Source organism: Phycodurus eques, chromosome 7, assembly GCF_024500275.1.
Source record: "Phycodurus eques isolate BA_2022a chromosome 7, UOR_Pequ_1.1, whole genome shotgun sequence".
Lineage (NCBI taxonomy): Eukaryota > Metazoa > Chordata > Actinopteri > Syngnathiformes > Syngnathidae > Phycodurus > Phycodurus eques.
The window spans coordinates 24,009,430-24,031,789 of NC_084531.1; the positions used below are offsets into that span (position 1 = coordinate 24,009,430).

Below are 22,360 nucleotides of genomic sequence, written 5' to 3' on the forward strand. Positions count from 1 at the left end.
TAATAAGGGTTTGACTTTTTAACGCATTCGTAACACTTCAGAATCGTCTTTATTTGCCAAGTATGTCAAAAACACACGAGGAATTTGTTTTAATTGTACTTCTGCATTTATGATACGAAGAGCAGCAAGATAAAGAAAACATGAGAAAAAGGAGAAAATTATTCCAACACCATTCCAAAATGTAGTCACAGTATTTTTGCAATGAATCAGTGCAATGATATAGTGTTTCCCTTTACCAATTATAGACTGATCTGAAGGTATTTCATTTTTTTACGACCTTTTAAAAATGGCAGTTGAACACCTCTCACTAATATGCAATGCATTGTAGTGCTACAACACTACAATAACATGAATATCTCTTTGGCAGTGTCAATCAAAACCGAGCAAAGTAAAAGTTGAATTTCTTAATGTACAGTAGCTCTCATATTGGATCCAATTAAGACTGTGCAGGTGGTAGCAGCATCATGCTTTAGGGGCTGTTTCGCTGCAACTGAGCCCTTAGTCAAGGTGGAGGGAATTATAAACAGTTCCAAAAAACAGTCAGCAGGACAGGTACGTGCAGACGCTCTTTTAACATGAGCTTGAATGTAGCTGGTTAATTCTGAACACAGCCACATACCCACTTATCAGAGGGTGTCCATATCGTAATTCATTTTTACTTCCCCTTTTCAAAAGATTTTTTTTTCCAATTGTGTTGTACTGGTTATAAGTCACATTAACGGTAGAAAAGGTTCAGAAATGATTTATCTTTCACAATTTATATTTTAAAAAAGGCATTTGAACAGGGGTGTGTAGATTTCTTTTATATGCACTGTACCTTGAGCTCCATGGCCTTTGCAATAATGTTATCTGCCACTCCAAGAAGGTCATCAAAGGTGAGTCTTTCTAAAGTCATCCCTCTCGGAAGACCAAGCAAACGGAACATGTCCAACCAGTGGTCTTGAGACAGGTGTTCCCCACGCACATACTTCAGCACTGGAACAATGCTCTGAACACACAGATGGAAAAGGTATTCATTTGAACATTCAAACAAAATCACACACAGTAAGAGGGTACGAAATCAATCCCTATTATCTTAATAAAACAAAATTGTAGTCTATTAAAAACAGTTTTGCCGACTACTTATGGTTTACAAATAATATCTTATATTCAAAGAAAAGCATGAACAATGTATATTTTACATGACCAATGCAATTTTAGGTCAGTTGCTGAGTGTAAGAAACACACAACAAGCTCATTTCATGTATAAGAGACCAACTGACAAAGAAAATAAGAATTAGTCTTTAACTGGATTGTGTACCTTATATTTATCCACTTCTTCTTGCAATTTAACAGAAATGGCTGTAGGTTGTTCCAGTTTCTTAAGCTTGTCCTGCCATGTAAATAGGAATTCCTCAAACAGATAGGTCTTACTCCTGTAAAATGGGGGGGTGGGGGGGGGGTGGAATGTAAATACATAGAACACATTTAAAGAAAGAAAAAAATGCCATCTATGGTATGATTTTGATATGTCTCTGTTACTTTACCTGAATGAGATCCAGTCCTCGTGAGCTTTTTCGGTAAAGCCTCGGTGCCACTCCTCATACAGACCCCACATCTGGCTATACTCTTCCATGTCTTGTTTTGTCTCTTTAGCTAGAGGGAAAGTTGAAACCTCCAGGTCGAAGTAGACACAATCCTCACTAAGGAGAAGTAGGGACAATAGAGGAGGAGGGTGGTAAGATCAGAAACCATGCATCCACTCGACTGCACGAGAAGTGGCATTTTCATTACTGTATGCGCTTTATATAAAAAAATATAGTAAACTACTTACATTAGTTTACTGCGAACTAACTCTAACTCCTGGAACTCTTGCTGCTTATCTCTGATGGTCTGAAGACTCCCAAGTAGGGTATCATGATCACCAGACTCAAGAATCTCCTCTTTGGGCTTTAGCTGGTCCCAGCGGGCCTTGAACCGCTCCAGATCTGCCCTATAGGCATTGATGCGATCTGTCGTGTGACTTCGCATTACGTCCACCTACAAAAAGAGAACATCATGAATGATATCAAGAAGAGTCAGCCACCAGGAGGTACAGTGACGAAATGGGATTTTAGTCAGTGGATAAGGTGCTTTGGAGATATGAAATAAGTACCAGCAGATAAATGCTGCTGCAAAAAAATTGTTACATCAAGAACTCAAACCATGATGCTCTGTTGTTATACCTGATCTTTGATCATGAGCTGATGGCTCTCCATGACAAGCTCCAGTTTGTCCCATTTGGCCCTCAGGGAGGAGAGGGAGTCCAGCCCTGCCCCTGATACTGCTCGCAGCAAACGGTTCTTCTCCTCCGCAGACTTGAACTGAGGTAGGATCTAGTCAGACCCAAACAGTTTAGTCAAAAATAACGACTACTTTGTCAATGACAATTGTCATAAAATCGAATTAAAACAATCTATGCTCATACTGTTTTGGACATTAGTTAAAATGATAGTAGACACATTTTATTTTGAAGGTGGGGGCAAAAAGGAGCCTCAAAGGGTCTAACAGAAGGTAAACGACATAGTACAACAACAGTTGTGGGAGACATGCACCCCTGAAGTCAACCTCATCGTGCATCATAGTACACGAGATGTCAGTGTACCACAAACGACCTTAGCAAATGTCGACTTCAACTGAGTCAGCACCTAAATATGTTGTGCTTTTTTCATCATTTTTGTGATGCAACTGCAGAAGGGTGTCGGTGATGGCAAAGAGGAAAATAGTGATGATGACCATTGAACCGGAAATCGGTCACAGGTCTTTGTCCAAACTGCTCAGCACAATATGGCTAAATCGACGGTCAAAATCAATAATAAAAGAAGAACAGAATGTAAACTGCAAAGTGAGCTGTGTTTCACCCCCAGGCTCATGCAGTAATACTCCCCTCTGGAGGTTCATCATGTCATGAGTCTGCATCCGCTATGCATTATAAAAGTTAATGGGCAGAGTGAATTGGATACACACTTTAGCTTTTTTAGGTTTTACTGTAAAGCAGTTCACTTCTTTTAACAATTGTATGACAATTCAAAATGAATTGGGGGGCCAAAGGCATCCTGGAATGGTTCGTTTTCAATCTTTTAGATTCAACTATTTGAATAGAGAAAAATGTAATGATATTTTAAACAATACTATGTTCTAAATTCCAAAGTATGGCTTATGTGTCTCTTACCTCAGGTTTTTGGGCAACTATCTGGCTATATTTGCCACTGGCAGCACTAATCGCTTCAATATTTTCTGGTCGCGTGGACAAGATCTCCATTGACTCCGACACAAAACTGTCTATGGCCTGCGTGTGGCCTGAAATTGAGCCACAGAAAGAAGAGCAAAATGGATGCCATCGTACAAGACGAATTATGCATTGAATTAGTATACAACAACAGAGACAAAAAGGCTATATAGAGCAAGTGAAAATATTGTTTTCTGGTTAGTAAAAAGAAATGTACACTTCACCTTGTATGGACTTCCTAAGAGACATAAGCAGCAGGTCAAAGAGCCTCTGGATTAGCCCATCGATGGCAGCTTTAAGTGGCTCACAGTTGACTGTGACACAGTCAACCTTCTCCTGGCTAACAAAAAAAAAACGGACATGAATAAGCATTGAAATATATTAATTCCAATAGTGCTCAAAGTGAAATAATTTTCCATTGCTGTTTTATAGATCACTTGTTTATTTTGGCTATATCCATTGTAATAATGCCAATTACCCAAATCCCATTTTAACTCCCTTTAGAAATAAAAACAAGTAAATATTGAAAAACACATGGGAAGTCTTTGAGTCCCAAGACTCTCGCCCAATGTCAGCTGGGATAGGCTCCAGCCCGCCTGCGACCCTAATGCGGACAAACGCTACACTAAATATATATAATATAATAATAATATATAATAAAAACAAAAACAAAAAAAATCCTTTAAAAACGTATTGCTTATTGTTTGCTTTTTTCAGTTGTTGAAGTAGCCATATTGCTTTAAGATTATACTTGTTGTTTTGTGTAATATGTACCTAGGCAGACGTTCTGATTCTTTTCCTCTGGCTTTCAGGGCCTTGAAATTTCTCTCCCAATCCTGCACGGACTTCAGATGTTTCTGTAATAACTTCTCCAAATCCACTTGGCCCAAGACCACCCACTCCTAAGCGCACAAACACACACACACACACACACACACGCACGCAGGCATGCACACACATACATACAAGAACTGAGATGTGCATACTTATTTTATATGCAACTGTGTCAAAAGTGAGATAAGTGACGATGACTAAATAAAAAATGGAACATAAGGAAGGGTTGGGCGTTCCCTTTCTAACAGAGATGCAAGAATGCCGACAGAAGACATTTAACAGCCTGTGTTTGTTACTGGGGAAAGTTGAATTATTTAAATGAAAATGTCACTTCATTTCACCCATTTTGTTACTAAAGTAGCCTACTTTGAAAAGCAAAATAATTTAGCGAATAACAGTCATGAGTTGAAAGACGGCTGAAAATAAATTTGAAATGTAAGGACAAAAAAATGGGGGAAAAAAACAACTACCAGACCCTATCAGTTTGCAGCTTCTGTTGCTGACGGCCATCCATGATGGCGCTTCTTCACTCCACTCTGTGCTCAGCCATGTCTCAGCATCTATGTTATGTATTTAATCATCTTTTATAATTTTATCTACTTTTACACACAGGTGTTAGGTGTCCCAGGGGCTCAGCTATTGCAGGTGAGTGGGAGTGATGTGTTTGTGTCTTGTGAAGCACTTAGTGTTGTTTTTTAAGTGTGAAATGTGCTATATAAATAAAGGTTTGAGTGATTGATTGATTGATATACATTTGACATCTGGGGCAAGATTAATTTGCCACAACAATGACCTCATGATACAGTAAACCAAACACTTTTTCCGTCCGAGCCACAGTCAAACATTACCAAAACCATAATATAATGCGATAATAAACAGTGTTTCAACAGACTGCTGAAATACCATACTCGGTCACCATCATCATCAATATAATTATATGTTGTTCAGGAACCTTGTACTTGTGTTGAATAGCCTGCAAGCGGCTGAAGAGGTCCTCTGCCTTGCTGAAGATGGTCAGGAACCCAGAGGCATTCCTGTCAATCATAGCACCGAAGATAACTGGATCCCCGGGTGCGCTGACACCTTTGAACTGGTTCGGGATCGAGATGAACCTCTTCATCTCCCTGTAATAGCGTGCTCGTACCTCCTCAAATGGTGGTTGGAACTGCAACCGGCCCTGTCTGCTCAGAGAAAGGACACCAAAAATGTGTTGCGTGAAACTGAAATGAGGGATAATGGGTAACAATAAAGACATCATACTCACTTAAAAGTGAGGTCAATGTGTATTTCGGGTAGGTTCTTGTTCAGAGCTTCCAGTCCGGTCTGGTACTGGTGTTCAAGGGCCTTGTATAGCTGATGGTTCCAATGCTGCCGCCATGCCTGCATGTCATCCGACCTAAAGCCCTAAATTCAAAGATACAAAGGTTGTGTATTGAATGAAAAGCCTCTGGGCTTCCAGTACAACCTCCATCCTATACAGTGATACATTGATTTCATGGTAAAGGACAGCAAACAATGGACAAAGGTTGTCATATCCATACTCACACGCACACACACGCACGCACACACACACACGATCACTACCTTTGCCTCCAGAGTGGCAAAGCCAGTGCGCAGCTCCTGGAGGCCTTCTTTCCACCTCTGTTGATGTCTCAGCAAGTCGACATTCATTATTGTCACAACCTTTGGAACCACATGAAAAAAGAACATCAAGCCAAGTGTGCGATAATTTCCACAGATAGGTACGTAAAAGGAAGGGGTACAATTATTTGCTCCTTCCAAAGTTACAGAAGCCTAAGGACAAGCTCTAACCTTGTCTGTGAAATCTGTGTGCCATTTACGTAGCTTCCTGTTCTCAGTGGAGAGCTTCTCTGTGGCAGACTGCAGCTTGGAGATGTAAACTTCCAGCTCTTTAGGATTGTTCCAAGTGATGTGCAGTTTACCACCTGTTTCTTTTGACTGAGAGCGAGGATTCTGTTCAAGAAAAGAATTTATATTATCATGTAATAATCATCATAGCCAAGACACTGTTAAAGAAACAATTATGTAGCAATTTCTTTTTAGATAAGATAACCTTTATTAGTACCATAAAGGGAAAATATAAGTAATTTCCACAGCAATACAGGATACAGGATATAAATAGCATGCAAGGAGGACACCAAAAATGTACTGAATGCATTTGCTCAAGCACAATAACATAATTTGATTTGTCCTTAAAATAATGAACTGGCTTGTAATAAGGACAATCGCATGTCGTCATGTTGCATAAGCGCCAGCTGTCCAGAAATGTACATTCATACAATCTATATGTAGTTTTACTCAGCATTCACAAGGTGAAAAGAGCAAAAATAGTTACTGCTGCTTAAACATGCCAAGAATACCTTTATGATTTGCTCAAAAGCCAAAGCAAGCGTGAGCATCATTGGCCTCTGAGAAGGGATCATTTGCTGGTCGATGGTGTTGTAAAAGTTTGCCACCTGTAGCAGCACAAAGGTTTTTTACAACGCAAGACTGATTTAGATGAAATAAAAAGAAAAAATTAGCTCATGCAAACATTTTTTTTTACCTGTTTGAGGACAATGGCCTGCCTGTGGAACTTGTCTGCAGTATTAGCAGCCAGCTGGATCTTAGCAGGAATAGCAAAGCCCAGAGCAGAGAGCTGCCTGACCTCCCTGAGCAGACTGACCAATCTGTCTGAGTAATGGATCTTCAGCCTGCCATCTGCGTGGTCCAATTCCATCACTCGATCACTCGCCTGGAGACTGAGAAGTGACAAATATTTTGTGCATTCTATTGGAGTACAATACATAGAATTTAGTTGTAATTGTGTGCTTTTTTTGTAGGTTTTATAAATAGTTTTATTAAAAAGGTACAGCGTCTCACCTGAGTCCTGACTTGGGATCAGCCAGACTAGACAATAAATCTCTAGACCAGTCATTAAACTGTTCCTGTTCATATGCTCTCAAAACCTCTAGCAGGTCATCACAGAAATGCACGAACCCTCTGAACCCTGACAGATCTGACAGCAGAGCCTCAGCGATGCGGATACAGTCCTCCACCTAATGTAAGGATGAAACCCCAAGAAAACACAACTCAAACAAGTTTGAACATATAAACCAAAATGTCAACATCACTGACCAAAGGTTCACCACTAGTTTTCTTGTTTTAATGAACTTTTTCACAGTGGCATTTTAAAATAGGAACAACTTCAAAGAAATCTACTTTAAAAAAATTAGTTTAATTTGGGATTCCATTACATTATGGTTTTAGACGCGGGTTCCTGCAGCTTTACATTGTTATGCAATCTGTTGTTTTATTGTTTATTTACTTAACTTTAGCGCTGCCCTTAATTGTGTATTTTTTTTTTAAATGACAGTCAACTTCTGTAAAGGGAGGTCACATCACATAACACTCAGGGACAGCAGGGCAACAGGGCATTTAAATATTATTTGTAAATGTTTTGATTATTTATTATTCATTCCTATTTTAAGATGCGTAACTGTCTGACTTTTAATATTTATATATGATTATTGTAGCATTGATAAACAAGCACATCTAAAATGCCTAAAAACCTTGCATAGAACTATACAGTTCTATATATTTGATAATAAGCCTACCTTGTGTATGAAGTGTTGGACCCAAACAATTTTATTGACCACATCAGAGAGGTTTCTGCCCATAAGTGGGCCAGCCTTCTCTCCTGGACTTCCTTGACAGCGACTCTCAAAGTCTGTCTTTAAGCCTATAAAAAGGGTTAAAAGACAAGTGACAGAATTATTGTCTCATTGAGAAAAATTGCAGATACAAAAAACAAATCTAAAATAAAATCAAAATCTAACTCAAAATTCTATACTACTGGTTCAAAACGAGTGGTTAAAATGTGCGAGCTATCTTCGTTCATAAAGGAGGCGCAGTGGAAGACAATAAAACAATGTGCCAGAGAAAAACTGAGACAGACAATCAAGTTCACCCTTGTTGTAGTCAAGTAGTCTGGCCAATAGAGTGTCTCTCTCAGACTGCAGCTCTTTTCTGATGGTAGGACGCCTGATTAAATCCTTGTGCTTTTGGAACACCTGCAACAGCTACAAAAAAAAGCATGCACTTGTAAATGAGCATGCATTAACATTAAACCAAGACTAAGGAATACATTTTAATCAGAGCTGTTACACAACCTGTTGTGGACTGTCTTGTACATCTGCGATGTAGCTCTTTAGTCTGCCAGCCACCTCACGCTCCGATGGAGCCATGATGCGCTCAAACTGAGCCACTGCTGCCCTCCAAAGGGGCTACAAACATACAACAAAATATTACACATCAGGGAGAAAAATGGTTCGTCCTTCACTGGTGTACACAACCCACCTCGGTGTAGGGGTTGTACTGGAGAGGGTTAAGGCCAGAAAAAGGTTCAAAAACACAATCTGAAGTCAGTGCCTGCTGCTTTCCTCCTGGTAACAAATGCAGCAGCTTCTCATGGAAAACCCGCAAAGACACCACCTGACAGACAGAGAAAGTGCACTTCATACTCAACTAATATGGTGGTGGTCTCAACAATGTATAAAACAATACAAGAAACACTAATATGTCTATTAAGTTTAATTAAAGTTATGATGCAGATGGGGGGTAGGAAGGTCTTCAGATAGGTTGGTCGGTAGGTCGGTAGGTAAAATAGATTAGATGTATTGGATCACTGCAGTATACCTCATCCAATCGTTTGCCAAGGCAATGTAGGGTTTGTGGGCAGTGTTTGTTTCCCTTCCAAGGGTGAGGAGCATGTCTCTTCCAGACCTGACAATATCATTTAAAAAGGTTAAAAAACTAACAAATTGAGATGGGTCAAATTTTTTTTTTTTTTACATTTCAGTCAATCCAGTGATATTCTATATTTGTAACCACTTTGTCATTAGTTTTATTCTCTATTCCAATTATTGTCATACCTGTCCAGTCAGATGCTCACAAGTTGCAACCCAATGCTCACAGATAGCTACCCCCGTCTTCCATCTCTCCCTCACGGACACAACTGGCTGCTCAAAAATCTTGAGGTCACTGAGCTTTTTCTGGATGTATCGTCCGAGGGCTCCGCCTTGATGAATTAAAAGAAAAAAACATTACATATTCCTTCAAAAAACAAAATTGTTAAAAAGTACATTCACTGACGCAGGAACCAGGGTGTCTTAACTTACTTACTGTAGTTCTACAGCAAAAACCTAACTCAAGCCAAGAACTGGGTGACCCGACACACATATATTTAACTTTGATGATTACCTGAAAGAAATTACGCAGTAATCCACTTATTCCATCAGTTTTGTTAAATTGTATTATAAGGTCATTGTGAAATCAGTTTGTAATTACTTAAAAAGTCTGTGTAACACGTATACATTTATTAGCATTACCGCATTGCGAAGCCACAGACTGCCACGGTCAAGCAGGACACTTTCAGCCTTCAGGCTTTATAGTAGCATAAATTCGAACAGCTACCTGGGAAAGAAAATGGCGGCTACGAGGCAATTCAATAAATACTGAACTATGCATCAGTATTGTGACATTGCTTGAATCCATGTTAGTTTCGTGCTACACGGCCTGCGAAAATTGATGAACACTGTGTGGTCAGATCGGAAGAAGTATAAAATGTCTTCTTGTGAGCAGGTCTTACCAATAACGTCCATCAGTCGGACCATGCGTGTTTCTGGGTAAGGCTCATAATCAAGCTGCCGCCAGACCCCATCGAGTGTGTCTCTGCTCTGGTCCACCAGATCCAGAACATCGGACAAAGACAGACCATCGAGACCACAATATTCCTGGTGGAGACACAAACACAGATGGAGTTTGTGTGAGTTTGTCTCACTTCGATTAAAAGCGTCACATTTAAAAGCAAATATCTCCATTGTCTAAGAAAAAAAACTTCAGTGAATTGTTACAACATTATTGTTGTCCTAGTAAGAAAATGCTAATATTTGAGCACAGCAATTGGTGGTCAACTTTTAATTTGAAATTATTTTGTATTGAATATTTTTTTTGCATACCTTCTCTATAATATCAAATTGCTCAGTGAAATACGTAGCCCTTTCTTTCACATTGGTCTTCTTTGCAGATTTAGATATGGCCGCCCAATACAGGAACTCATCACTGGGCGTAAGAATACCTGCGTAGGTGAGACACATAAACAACGTCATGAATTGTTGAATACAGTTGCACAGATGGCCTTTTTGAAAGATATGAATCATCTGAAAGGTATTATGGCATCTAAAAATTTAGATAGTGTAGTGCTAGATTTGATATACTGTACTCAAAAACAAATATCTATAGTTTGGAACTTTTCTCCTGTAAAAGGAACATTCCAGTTTTATCAGTCTATAATATGTGCCATGTATTTTTTACGCCATTCCTCGAGGGAGCATTACTGACCCATGTTTGTTGAAATGTTGTTCACATTTGTTGCACAAGACAAACTGTGGAATTAACCTCTGTATCATGTCACCCTTGAAAATTAGAATCACAGACCATCTCTAATATGATTTGTCTTAAATTGCCATTGCGAGTTCTGTCCTTCTTTAACAACCCAATTATGTGATTTCATAGCAGACTAACTGTCAATTTCAATCATTTTACAGAAAATTTAATCTTAATTAATTCATGGGCTATCTATTTGTTGTTAATGTTGTAATCATTTGATGCAAAGCACTGGTCTGAATAGTATTTTAGAAAGAATACAGGCACAAACCTTGGCAACTTTTTCAAACTGTTTAATAATTTAAACAATTTGAAAATAATAATTTAATAATTTAAATAATTTGTTTAATAAGAACGCCCGCGACCCTAGTGAGGAGAAGCGGCTCAGAAAATGGATGGATGGATAATACTTTCATTACATTTGATTACGTATATATATTTTTTATAACTATAGCGATATAGTGTGGGTCAGGTTGTGTCACTTTTGACTCAAGTTAATGTTGTTGCCCAATTCTTGACCTAAATGTTTTACTTATTTTATAGACAAATGCAATGACTATAAGAAATTCTCCACACCCCTGTTGAAATGCCAGATTTTTGGGATACAAAAAATGACACCAAGATACAGCATTTAAAAGAAAAATCCACCAATAATGCGACTACAACCCATCCATCCATCCATTTTCTGAGCCGCTTCTCCTCACTAGGGTCGCGGGCGTGCTGGAGCCTATCCCAGCTGTCATAGGGGAGGCGGCAGGGTACACCCTGAACTGGTTGCCAGCCAATCGCAGGGCACATACAAACAAACAACCATTCGCACTCACAGTCATGCCTACGGGCAATTTAGAGTCTCCAATTAATGCATGTTTTTGGGATGTGGGAGGAAACCGGAGTGCCCGGAGAAAACCCACGCAGGCACGGGGAGAACATGCAAACTCCACACAGGCAGGGACGGGGATTGAACCCCGCACCTCAGAACTGTGAGGCTGACCCTCTAACCAGTCGGCCACCGTGCCGCCCGCGACTACAACCCAACAACAAAAATAACTTGCACAACTGAGATAATGTTGCACAAGTGTGCAAAGCCTCTTATGACGGAGATGCGTCTGTGTTCGGAATTAACCAATTACTGGTATATTGAAACTGAAATTAATGGGAGTCAATGCACAGCTGCCACCATTTAAAGTCATGGCCAAAAAGTTCAATCTTGGTTTCAATGGCCCATAACAAAATCTCCCTTTCTCGTGTCGGAAAATGACAAAATGACACGACAACTGCAACTCATTGGACCTTGGACATTGACCCATAAATACAGTATCTTATTGGTCTCTGTGCACATACCCAAAACATCTTCTTCCGAGTGTCCTTTCTTCAAGTCAGTAGGTTGTGCTCCAGACTGGCGGACCACTGAGCCCAGACCCAGCTCCAACTCACTGAGCAGACCCGCAAGCTTTGGATCAAATGATGAATGCCAGCGTTCATCCTTGAGCAGCACAGGGGAAAACACCTGTCTCACAGCCTGGTATAGAGAGGTAATAGGGGATTCCAGCATGGACGACACAAGGATGCTCTGGTGTAAGTTCTCCTCTGTGATCACTGTGGGATAGAGCTTGAAGAACACCAGCACTTTCTCTCGGCCGCCGTCCAATGCGTCGATCTGATGTAGAAAGAGTAATTAATTTAAAAGGGACATAATATGGAAAACTGACTTTTTAAAGGTCTCATGCCTTGATTTTTTTAATAACCGTTGATATGCTTTTATTGGGTTTGCACGATAATATGGGTTGAAAATGCCAAGCATGGCCTTTTTCAAGCTATTCTGGTTGGTCTTTTCCGCATGACATTTGAGATGGACAGATTTCTTATTAATATTAAATATTTGAATAGCTTTGCGCTGATTGGATCGCTGATATTTCTACTTTAAAAATGGAAAACAGCGTTGCTCTGATTGGTCCTTGCCGACATTTCTGCAACCGTCTTATGGCAGCCAAGCGTTCATACCGAATGTCCACCCAGGTTGTGAAGGTTTCAAAAGTCGACCCGCCATTGGCCCAGTAGAATATGGGACAGAATTAGAGCTCACTAACTTGTACGAGACAGTACAAAGTCAATAAATAGGGTGTGAAATGTGTAATATATCTTCTTCAAATACATGTTTTTAAGACACCTAGGAACTGATTTAAATTGTGAGAAAAAAAATCTAATGTTTTAGAAATTACAAGTAGGCTAAGTTGTTTGTTTCCTTTGAAGCAAAAAAAAAAAAAAAGAATAAGAAATTGTGTGTGATAATTGCCAGTACTTTGTGCTACCTTATTTGATAGGCGAAGATTATTTTCTTGTCTGGTGATAGACAAGACAAACTGGTTTCCATCATCCAAGAAGTTGTTGAGCTCTGGGCTGTCATTTAAAAGGGATGGTGTCTTTAGCTCATAGAAGTTACCCGTAGTGCTAAGAATGAACTTCTTACGAGCATCGTTAGGTTCCTGAGCCATCTCCTATATGTCACATATGTACTGAAAGAGAGGAAGCAAGAATATGTTGAATCACACACCAGACAATGTGGAAAATAACATTAATGGTTCGGGAAAACACATCTGAAGTGATACAAAATCTAGGAACAACTAATACAAGAGTGCCTTTACAACAATAATAATGCTCCGCTTTAAAGGACTCTTTCAGTATTAGGTATTAATGTGGTCGCGGCTCCTGGTGGTTTAAGACAGCGCTCTCTCCTTCATCCTTCCTTCCATTGTCTAAAGACCTATAGCCGGTCCTGGGTCGCGGGTGAGCTGGAGCCTATCCCAGCTGACTTTGGGCAAGAGGCCGGTGCACCCAGGTTTGGTACCCGGGCAATCGCAAGACACAACCACTGACACTCACTTTCACATTCATTAGAGTCTTCAATGAATCTAACACGCATGTTTGGACTGTGGGAGGATGACTGGGAAGGAAAAAAAACACACACACACACACACACACACAAGGACAAGAAGAACATGTCAACTCCACACAGGAGTTTCGAACCCAAAACTCCACAACAGTGAAGTCGATGTGCCTACCACTAGTACACTGTGCTGCAAGACCTCCCAAAACAACATGCTACACAAATATTGGGTTATCTAAATGATTCTAGTCACTAATAACTAATACTACTCGTTTTATTTCGTGACGATTGATCACTTGATTGTTTACACCGTGTAAGCCCGTTATTAAATTATTTCTCGTTGCGGGACAGAAAAACCTAAACGCGCGACGTAACAACAACATAACTCACAGAATATAAACACGTCCGGCAATGATAAACTTCAGTGCGTTTAACACACATTGCATACAGTAGAAGCGTTATTCGGTTTCTTAGACGACTAGTATTGGACGAGTAAAATGTTAGCGGTGTTTTAGCGCAGCCTTGCTAGGTTTGGTTAGCCCAATGGCTCGGTAAAAGGATTTTTGCTCACGTTAGCAGATTAGCTTTTGATGGCGTTGTCTCATGGGGAAATACAACACATTCCCCGTGCTCAGCCACATACTGCTTCTCTTCCCTCCAAAATAGGTCTCAAACCGCACAGGGAAGCATAGCAAACTGTTGCAGTTGTCTCCCGTGCTTTTCCGAGGTTACGCTTGCGCGGTTCCTACGCAACGACACCGAAGCCTGAAGTCACATGATCCAGTTCCAGCGTAAATCAGAAGAAATCGTCACTCAACACAAGAAAACACACTCAAGTTACCACTCAGTACTAACAGTACTAACTGTTTTTCGATTGGTTGGATGGATGGAGGGACGGACGGACAGACAGATATAGATTCATTGACTCGTACTTTAGTTCCGCTTAATTAAATAGGAAGTTGTCACATCACTCTCCCGGTTCCATACTCGCATTCACTTAGCGAGGAAGACAGCACGATGGTGAGTGCTTATTTCACTTCTTTGCTTTGACTTATCTCATTTTGATGTTTACCCTTAACTGTATTGTATAACAGTTATTGTATGAGTAAAACTATTGCAATTCTGGCAATTAATGTCTTTTTTTTTTGTCACAACAAAAGCCATGAATTATTAGTGTGTGCCTGTGTGAAATTATGATGTAAAACATTTGACCATCTGTCTGGCTGTCTCGCAGTAGTGGTTAATAATCCACAGAAAGTATATAAGTATAACTATGACTCTTTGATAATGTAGCCAATTTCAGACAAATGAAGAGGTAACGTGAGTCGGTCATTATTGTCATCACCCACAGCTCTTTCAGATCGAAGCTAATTTGCATTTTAATACACTTAATGTGGCATAAAGTAAAAAGTGTAATCATCCAGTGTTGGACATTAAATTGTGTGGCAACTGGCTACTTACAGTATAGCTTTACTGTGCTTTCTTTGTGTTTTACCTCAACTAGTGTTTGACAGTTTGGTTATTTAGTTGTGCAGCCACTATAGGAGCAGTTGATTTGGGAGAGGATGATCATTTACTCATAAAAGTTACTTACTCCTCCGAACAATTCGCATCCAATGCCCTTTGAGTGGGCGCTCTGCAAAAGGACAGCCTTACAACACTGCATGCACTGATTTGTTTACAGGAATACACCAATAGTACACATTTGTGTATGCATTTTGCCTGATGTGATATGAAAACATTCGTATACTACAGCTACTGGGAGTGTTCGGTGCTCATTCAAATGATTATGGAACTCTGTTTTATCATTTAAATATTTTCTTTTGAACAGGTATCGAGTTGGGTTGCACTGAAATTTCTGTAAGTAATCATTCCACAAATGTTCTGCTTATACTGTAACTATGTGAGTCAATAGTATTCAGTATTTTTGGTAAATTTGCAAAGTGAGAAAGGTGCATATCTTGTCTCTCATTAGAAAAACGAGTATTCTCTGGCGACTATTAACTGTAATCTTCACTGTAAATTTGCCTTTGGCCCCCCAAGGTGAGTAGTTCCTTCTGTTAATACCAATTCATAATTTTCTCATGACATCCATGTTGGAGGTCCACACATTCTTTTGTACCAGTGTTTATTGAGTCTATTAATAGAGTACCTGCCGATCTCTGGTTAGAGCGTCTGCCTCACAGTTCTGAGGACCGGGGTTCAATCCCCGGCCCCGCCTATGTGGAGTTTGCATGTTCTCCCCGTGCCTGCGTGCGTTTTCTCCGGGCACTCCGGTTTCCTCCCACATCCCAAAAACATGCATGGTGGGTTGATTGAAGACTGTGAATCACACCTATGGTCCTCAGAACTGTGAGGCAGACGCTCTTACCACTCTCCAACATGCAGACATATACTGCAGACAGTACTGCAAAATAATCTATCCATCCATTTTCTACAACGCTTGTGGCGAGTGATCTGGAACCTATTGCAGCTAACTTTGGCCAGAAAATGGGCTTTCACTTGTCTAGCGCTTTTCTACCTAAGGTTATCAAAGGGCTTTAACAAGGTCTCCTCATTCACCGACTGATGACGCAGCATCAGGAGCAAGTGGGGGTTCAGTATTTGCTTAAGGATAATTGGAGATGGTCACAGGGCCCGAGGATCGAACCCACAACCTTTGGGTTGACAGACAACCACTCTACCACCCCAGTCAGACACAGGGCACATAGACAAAACAGCCATTCACACGAGTACAAAATGAGCCGAACATGCATGTTTTTGGAATGTGAGAGAAAGCAGAAAACCTACTCACGTCGGCCTATGAGGTGAAAATGAAAACCCCACACAGGAGGGCCGGAGCTGAGATTGGAAGCCCAAATCTGAGAACTTTGAGACAGACAGACAAACTACAAAATAGCACATATTGTAATAAATATAATATGAATATATAATATATAATAATTTTCTTTGTAAACATAAGGTTGCCATGGTTTGGAAATGAATGGGGATGGAAAATTGTAGGTACTAATTTCAAATTTTAGGCTTTTGAAATGGTCAGAAGAAGAAGGCAGGTATTCTCATTCTCTTAGAAGCGGTAAAATCCAATCTATCAGATTATATCAGAGATAATGTTGCTTTTAAAGAAAGACCAAATCAAGGAGATAATAATGTATAGAAAGATGGAAGTGAAACCAAGTCAAAAGGAAGGTGACTCATGGAAGAAGAACTTTGTAAAACTAAAAAAACAAATCGTCTGAAGAGGAAATGATATTTACTGCATCACAAAGAGAAGCTCCCAAAGAGCACAGAAAACCTGACCTTCAAACCCTCACATTCCAAAGTGAGAACCGAGTAGTCACCATTAATGGTTTATTTTGATTGAAAATCTAATGTACATTTTCAGTAAAGTTCTAATTTCAAATGTTGTGATATAGTTGAGGGTGAAGACAACAACATATAAGCTTCAAAGTAGTTTTTATACAGGCTTTTAATTTGAAGAATGTTACTTTTGTTATTGCCATGGAAAACTGGATCAACATTAACAATCATTATTGGTAAACTAACCTGGACACCTTGCATTCTCTGTGCAAATAATAGCGTTCAGAGTTGTACAGTATATGTACAATGTCTACTGTAGGACATGATGTCATATAATGGGAAGAAATCTGCCAGCGTTACCCTAAAAGCGAAATAAAAACAATTTCTAATTACATGTTTGAACATGAGCGGCACGGTGCACGAGCGGTTAGCACATTTGCCTCACAGTTCTGAGGTTCGATATGTTCCAAAAGATGCATGTTAATTGAAGACTCTAAATTGTGCTTAGGTGTGATTGTGAGAGTGGATGGTTCTTTGTCAATATGTGGCCTACGATTGTCTAGGGAGCAGCTCAAGGTGTTGCGACGACACTCATCTAAAGGCAGCTGGGTAAGGCTTCAGCTCACCTGTGACCCTAATGAGGATGGGCCATATAGAAAAGGGTTGGATGCCTGTTGGTAATGCAGATGACCCCATTGGATCCCACCAGGCAGCCTCAGATTGTTTATAATAGCATTTAAGTTGTTTTTTAACTCATGAGGAAAACGCTTTGTCAACATTGAAACAAAGAAACAAACAAATTAACAAATAAACACGTTATTTTGTTACGAGTAACGTTACAAAGAAAACTGGGACACGAGGCCTGCATTTTGTGTATAAAAACATCCTGTCTATTACCAAGACTATGGATCTAATGATTCTCCGTGGTTCCCACTGCTGGACACAATAGATGCAGTATGCGGTTCACTTCCATGGAGGCAGCATGGATTCAGTTCCCACTCAGTAATGTGTGAATGTGAGGGTAGAAGATTGTCTGTCTCTAAATGTACCCTGAAAAATAAACCTGACTGACAACCAGTACACCCTGTGCAGTCTAGTATAGAAAATGGATGGATGGAAATTTGGGATTTTGGCTAGACATTAAGTTGGGGGTTATGGTTCTACTGCTACCCAAAGGGTAAAAAGTGACTTCCTAATTCTGAAATGCTTGTCCAAATTTGGAATTTTAATTGGGGCCTTTGGTACAAACCCATGGGCCTCCTCTTCACAAAGTTTAATTTAAGTCAGTTTTGTAGTTTTTGTCTAATCAGGCTAAATAAATGAAGCAGCAAAAAAAGCAACAATTGGATACATATCAAAACAGTACCTCTTGTCGTCATGCTTGCTAAAATGTTGAACAATTAGTCCAAAGTGCTGCTGTGCGAAACGTTTCCCTAGTTTAATGCCTGCTTTTGCTTCTCTTGCAGAAAGTTTTGCTCAGATTCAACTCAGAGGGGAGGTTGGTGAGAATGTGACCATTCACTGCCCTGTGGACAGACACAAGACCATCACGTTCTTCTACTTTCAAAAGGGCCAAGAATTTGTAAATGGCTTCCATACACTGAAAAAGATACAAAAGGCGAAATGGGAAAACACCAGCGTGGAAAACGACAGCGCAACAGTGCAAATGGTCAAACTGAAGGCTTCGCATAGTGGTGAATATCAGTGCTACATTCAATACAAGGGCGAACCAAATGTTTCGAACACAATCATACACCTCAGTGTCACAGGTACATGTTCCTATATTAAAAATGGTGTTTGTTTGTGTTTAACTCGCTTGACACAAAGTTTCCAGCTTGGCTGTTCTTTTTTGGGACTCTGCAGCCAACTTCAGCAAGCCTACAGTGATAACGTCCTGCCATGCAAACCGCTGCCTGTTGACGTGTTCCTCACATGGAGGTTATCCGCGCAGTGAGTTGATGTGGAAAGTTATTGGGAACAGCAGCGGCCCGATGTGGACAGTTCTGAATGTGAGCGAAGAGAGCGATCCAAACACAATGTTGTACAACACTTCCAGTACCGTGTCCTTCAACTGCTCCTATGGAGAAGAAATGCTCATTAGTTGTTCCATGGGCGGTGTCACATCTGAGTTGCTGTTTGTCTGTGAGTAAAACATTCTATAGATTCCAAAATGCACAGTCGGAAGTGTTTGTTGGGATGTGTGAAATGCCCCCTTGAAATAGACCCTCTTTGTCAGCGCAATGTTTTACCTTTATTGAGCCAAGGCACACATTTTACATCAAAAGAGTCTTAGTATCTTGTAATTTATTACATCATGCACTGACCTCCCACAACATTATGGTTACTTGCACAATGTCATGATATCGAATAAAAGAATGAAATATTCTGCTTATTCAGTTTTGATTGATTCTGTCAGAGAGATATTCATTTAACCATTTGGTTGCAGTTTGCACTAGTGTCGACCTGTACCGTATCATCTCTCTATTTAGATTCATATACAGTACATGTTCAGTAGGAGTATGAAGTAGCGAAAGACGATCGGAATGTTTGGAATGTGTTTGGAATTGGAATGTTCCGAAAGATACAAATTCATGTGAATGACTTCAGTGGTAGGGCAGTACGGTGCAATAGTGGTTAGCATGTCTGACTCAAGGGTTCCAATCTCAGCTTCAGCCTTTTTGTGGGGCGTTTGCATGCTCTTCCCATCTGTGTTACATGCGTTGCTTCCGCTCACATTCCAAGAATATGCATGTTAGGTTTATTGAAGAATCTTAATCATTTGTAGGTGTGTGAATAGTTCTTTGTTCATGCTATGTGCCCTGTGATTGGCCGGCGACTAATCAAAGACATACCCCATCGCTGACCCAAAGTCTGGGATGGGCTCCTTGACCCTAATGAGGATAAGCGGTGTATCAGGAAAAGACGAGTTATAGAAAATGGAGGAATGGCTGGACTTTAGAGGTCTGAACTGCATTTCGACCATTTAATGTGTTCTATGTATTTTATAACTACAAAACAAGAATCTTTCACAAGGATTATTTACTTTCATAATTTACTTACAGAAAATATGTATGGGTGTATCTGAAATTTTAAGTCTCAATTAAAAACAAACAAAAAAACTCAAAACAAACTCACTCATGATACTGAAAAACAAATAGTCTAGATATTGAACAAATACAGACATCTTATCCTGTATATATATGTGTGTGTAAGGTATATAAGGTTCTGTTTTCAACTTCTTGTTATATCACTGACAATCCAATATTGTAGTATTGCTCCAAAGTCATTTGTCCTGGCATGTTTTTGTTCATACTTTACACTATTTGTCCTCACCCACAGGTGTTCCAAAGCATCGGCCTGAAATTGTAAAACACACAATCTGCTCAGTGGTGTTGTTCAGCGCAATGATTTTATTGGTGCTGGTATGGAAATTAATAAAAAAGAAAAAAATGTAAGAAAACGGTAGTAATACATGTTTCACAATATTGCTGTGTAGACCTATTTCTGACTATGAAGATAGGCCTACTGTACTAAGAAATATTTTTTTACTTTTAACTTTTTTTTTTTTACAGGAGCTGCAGTAAGACGAATAATGTAGCTGTAGATCCAAAGTAAGATAATCAGAATCATCTTTATTTGCCAAGTATGTCCAAAACACTGTATATTTTCACAAGGTTGTCTGTTTGATATGCACGTGCAGTATATCAGTTAAATGTAAAATTAAGAGTTTGCCTCTTTCATGTACAAAGTTAAGTAAGGTGTTCAAAATAATAGAAACACCTCTTATGGCACAATCAAGTTCTACACTACTGCAGATTACAACTATACAATCATAAATATTTTTTAATGAATACTGTATACACTATTATAATTGCACCTACATGACTTGTAGCTATCTGTGGTTAAGCTTTTGTATTACATTTATTTCATTCAAAAAGCTGTAGGCTGAAGTATCCAGTTGTAATTAAACATTTATATCTTAAGTTCCCATTACTGTTTTACATGCACACCATATTTAATAGAAGCTTCCACTTCCTTTGTCTACATTGTGTATTTTTTTCCCACCCTCATTATCTTCTGTGACCACAAGATGGAGCAACAGCACCAATGGATAATCAACGGAACGTTGCTCTTAAACAACCACAGCCCATCCTAAGCACACTTAACATGAACAACACAGCAAACGCAATAGTATTTTCATCAGAAAATGAAACGAGCAACATTTATTTTCAATACCAATCTGTAGTCTCTTTCAGGGGCAGGCAGGGTATCGTCTTATTTCAGAAGAAAAGAAAGATTGAATAGGGTGACACGAGAAGACATTTAAATCATAGTGTCCAAATGTCAAATACTTCTCTGTCTTACCTTCTTAAATCTTTTTTTTTTTGTATTCCACCCACTTTGAGAGATTCATCTTGTTGTAATTCTATGACAGACTGTCAGTCCTCCTCTCCATTCTGTGTTTACATTGGGGAGAGGAGCACCACCAGGTTGGTTGCACTTCTGGAATGTAACCCTGAGGTCCCAACCCACCCATCCTTTCCCTTTTCCCCACATCTGTTCTCCCTGTCCATCCCTTCCCTCCCCACTTACATTGACAAATTTCCCTCCTCTTCTTATATCCACTTCTGTTTCCACTTCTTCTACATCATTTTTGATGCGCTCCTCTCTCTCCCTCGAATGGCCTGGTCCTCAGCTCAATCAACCCCGCAGGACACCACAAAAAATCTTCCTCTCACTTTCATCTACTCTCTCACCTTTCTTGGCTACCTCCTTATAATTCATCATTGTCCATAGTTGTACACCCCCACCTCTCTGTCACCACCCCCCCTCCCCACCCGCCCACATCCCCATCGCCCCAAATTTCTCTGTCTTCCTCCCTTCATTCCTCCGTTGTCTAACCCAAACAAACCAGTTGGACTTTCCTCTGCGGTGGCTGTAAGAGAAACACACAGCATGTCAGGCTGGGTTGAAACATAAACATCAGTCTATTGAAGAGGATATGAGGTGTTTAGGCTCAACATGAAATAGAGCTACTATTTGGACACTGGAACATCTAAACGTACCACTTTCAACACACAAATTATTGAATAAAACGTCAAGAGACAAACTTGCTTTGACCTCAGGGAGTGCAACTAATAACCAGTGCATTTGAGACAGTGAATTACAAAGGTTGAGAAATATAATAAGCAGGTTTCTGTTTTTCAGTGACACAGTAGCCTCTGTATACAATCTCTTTTTGAGGCGTTCCTCATCAAGCAGTTTGTGACCCCTGCCGCACAATTCTGATGGGGTCCACACCAAAGGATTTATAAAAATATTATTTTTTATTTTTTTTACATGGAACCAGAGCACAAGGCATTGATTTAAAGCAATTAAAATGAAGTTGGTCACCATGGTGAATATAAGGTTGTTGGCATTCTGAAAATAATCCGAAACAACAGGATATTACAGTTGTGATTACAGTACTGTATGGCTACAGATACTCAGTGTGCGTGAGAGACTGTGCAAACAATGTGGCCAAACAGAAATCTTATCCTTGTATAATGTCCTTTTAATCATTCTAAAAAAAATCTAAATGCAAACACTGCTAAACACACAACATAACATGCACACAATTTGAAAGAACAAAAGTTCAGGCATGAATA

General features: G+C 39.7%; 2 protein-coding genes across 4 annotated transcripts in view; one reads left to right on the forward strand and one right to left on the reverse strand.

Moving 5' to 3' along the window:
• dync2h1 (dynein cytoplasmic 2 heavy chain 1) overlaps positions 1–14,294 on the reverse strand; it is an 86,007-nt gene extending 71,713 nt beyond the window's left edge. Inside the window, 26 exon segments of the mRNA XM_061682719.1 lie at positions 818–988; positions 1,301–1,415; positions 1,527–1,682; positions 1,814–2,019; positions 2,205–2,354; positions 3,191–3,318; positions 3,472–3,587; positions 4,022–4,149; positions 5,034–5,262; positions 5,346–5,485; positions 5,666–5,764; positions 5,894–6,055; positions 6,463–6,558; positions 6,648–6,843; positions 6,965–7,140; positions 7,699–7,823; positions 8,052–8,163; positions 8,254–8,367; positions 8,441–8,575; positions 8,780–8,866; positions 9,016–9,161; positions 9,732–9,876; positions 10,102–10,220; positions 11,870–12,185; positions 12,838–13,041; positions 13,984–14,294. Of these exon segments, the coding sequence (XP_061538703.1) occupies positions 818–988; positions 1,301–1,415; positions 1,527–1,682; positions 1,814–2,019; positions 2,205–2,354; positions 3,191–3,318; positions 3,472–3,587; positions 4,022–4,149; positions 5,034–5,262; positions 5,346–5,485; positions 5,666–5,764; positions 5,894–6,055; positions 6,463–6,558; positions 6,648–6,843; positions 6,965–7,140; positions 7,699–7,823; positions 8,052–8,163; positions 8,254–8,367; positions 8,441–8,575; positions 8,780–8,866; positions 9,016–9,161; positions 9,732–9,876; positions 10,102–10,220; positions 11,870–12,185; positions 12,838–13,020 (3,750 nt within the window). The 5' untranslated portion in view covers positions 13,021–13,041; positions 13,984–14,294.
• On the forward strand, positions 14,231–20,717 carry LOC133405601 (CD276 antigen). Of its 3 annotated transcripts, none has more exons than XM_061682720.1 (7): positions 14,231–14,432; positions 15,244–15,272; positions 15,388–15,455; positions 18,179–18,481; positions 18,576–18,854; positions 20,052–20,163; positions 20,285–20,717. In XM_061682720.1, exons 1-7 carry the CDS (start codon positions 14,430–14,432, stop codon positions 20,325–20,327), a joined length of 837 nt encoding a protein of 278 aa, XP_061538704.1. In that variant the 5' UTR covers positions 14,231–14,429; the 3' UTR covers positions 20,328–20,717. The 3 variants fall into 3 exon arrangements, with proteins under 3 accessions (XP_061538704.1, XP_061538705.1, XP_061538706.1); XM_061682721.1 differs by having other exon boundaries at positions 18,179–18,406; positions 18,540–18,854; XM_061682722.1 differs by having other exon boundaries at positions 18,179–18,406.
• Positions 20,718–22,360: the final 1,643 nt, after the last annotated feature.

Coding starts and splice junctions, on each gene's coding strand:
- LOC133405601 (XM_061682720.1), top strand. Junction 15,273..15,387: donor TGGGTTGCACTGAAATTTCT/GTAAGTAATCAT, acceptor GTCTCTCATTAG/AAAAACGAGTATTCTCTGGC. Junction 20,164..20,284: donor TTAATAAAAAAGAAAAAAAT/GTAAGAAAACGG, acceptor TTTTTTTTACAG/GAGCTGCAGTAAGACGAATA.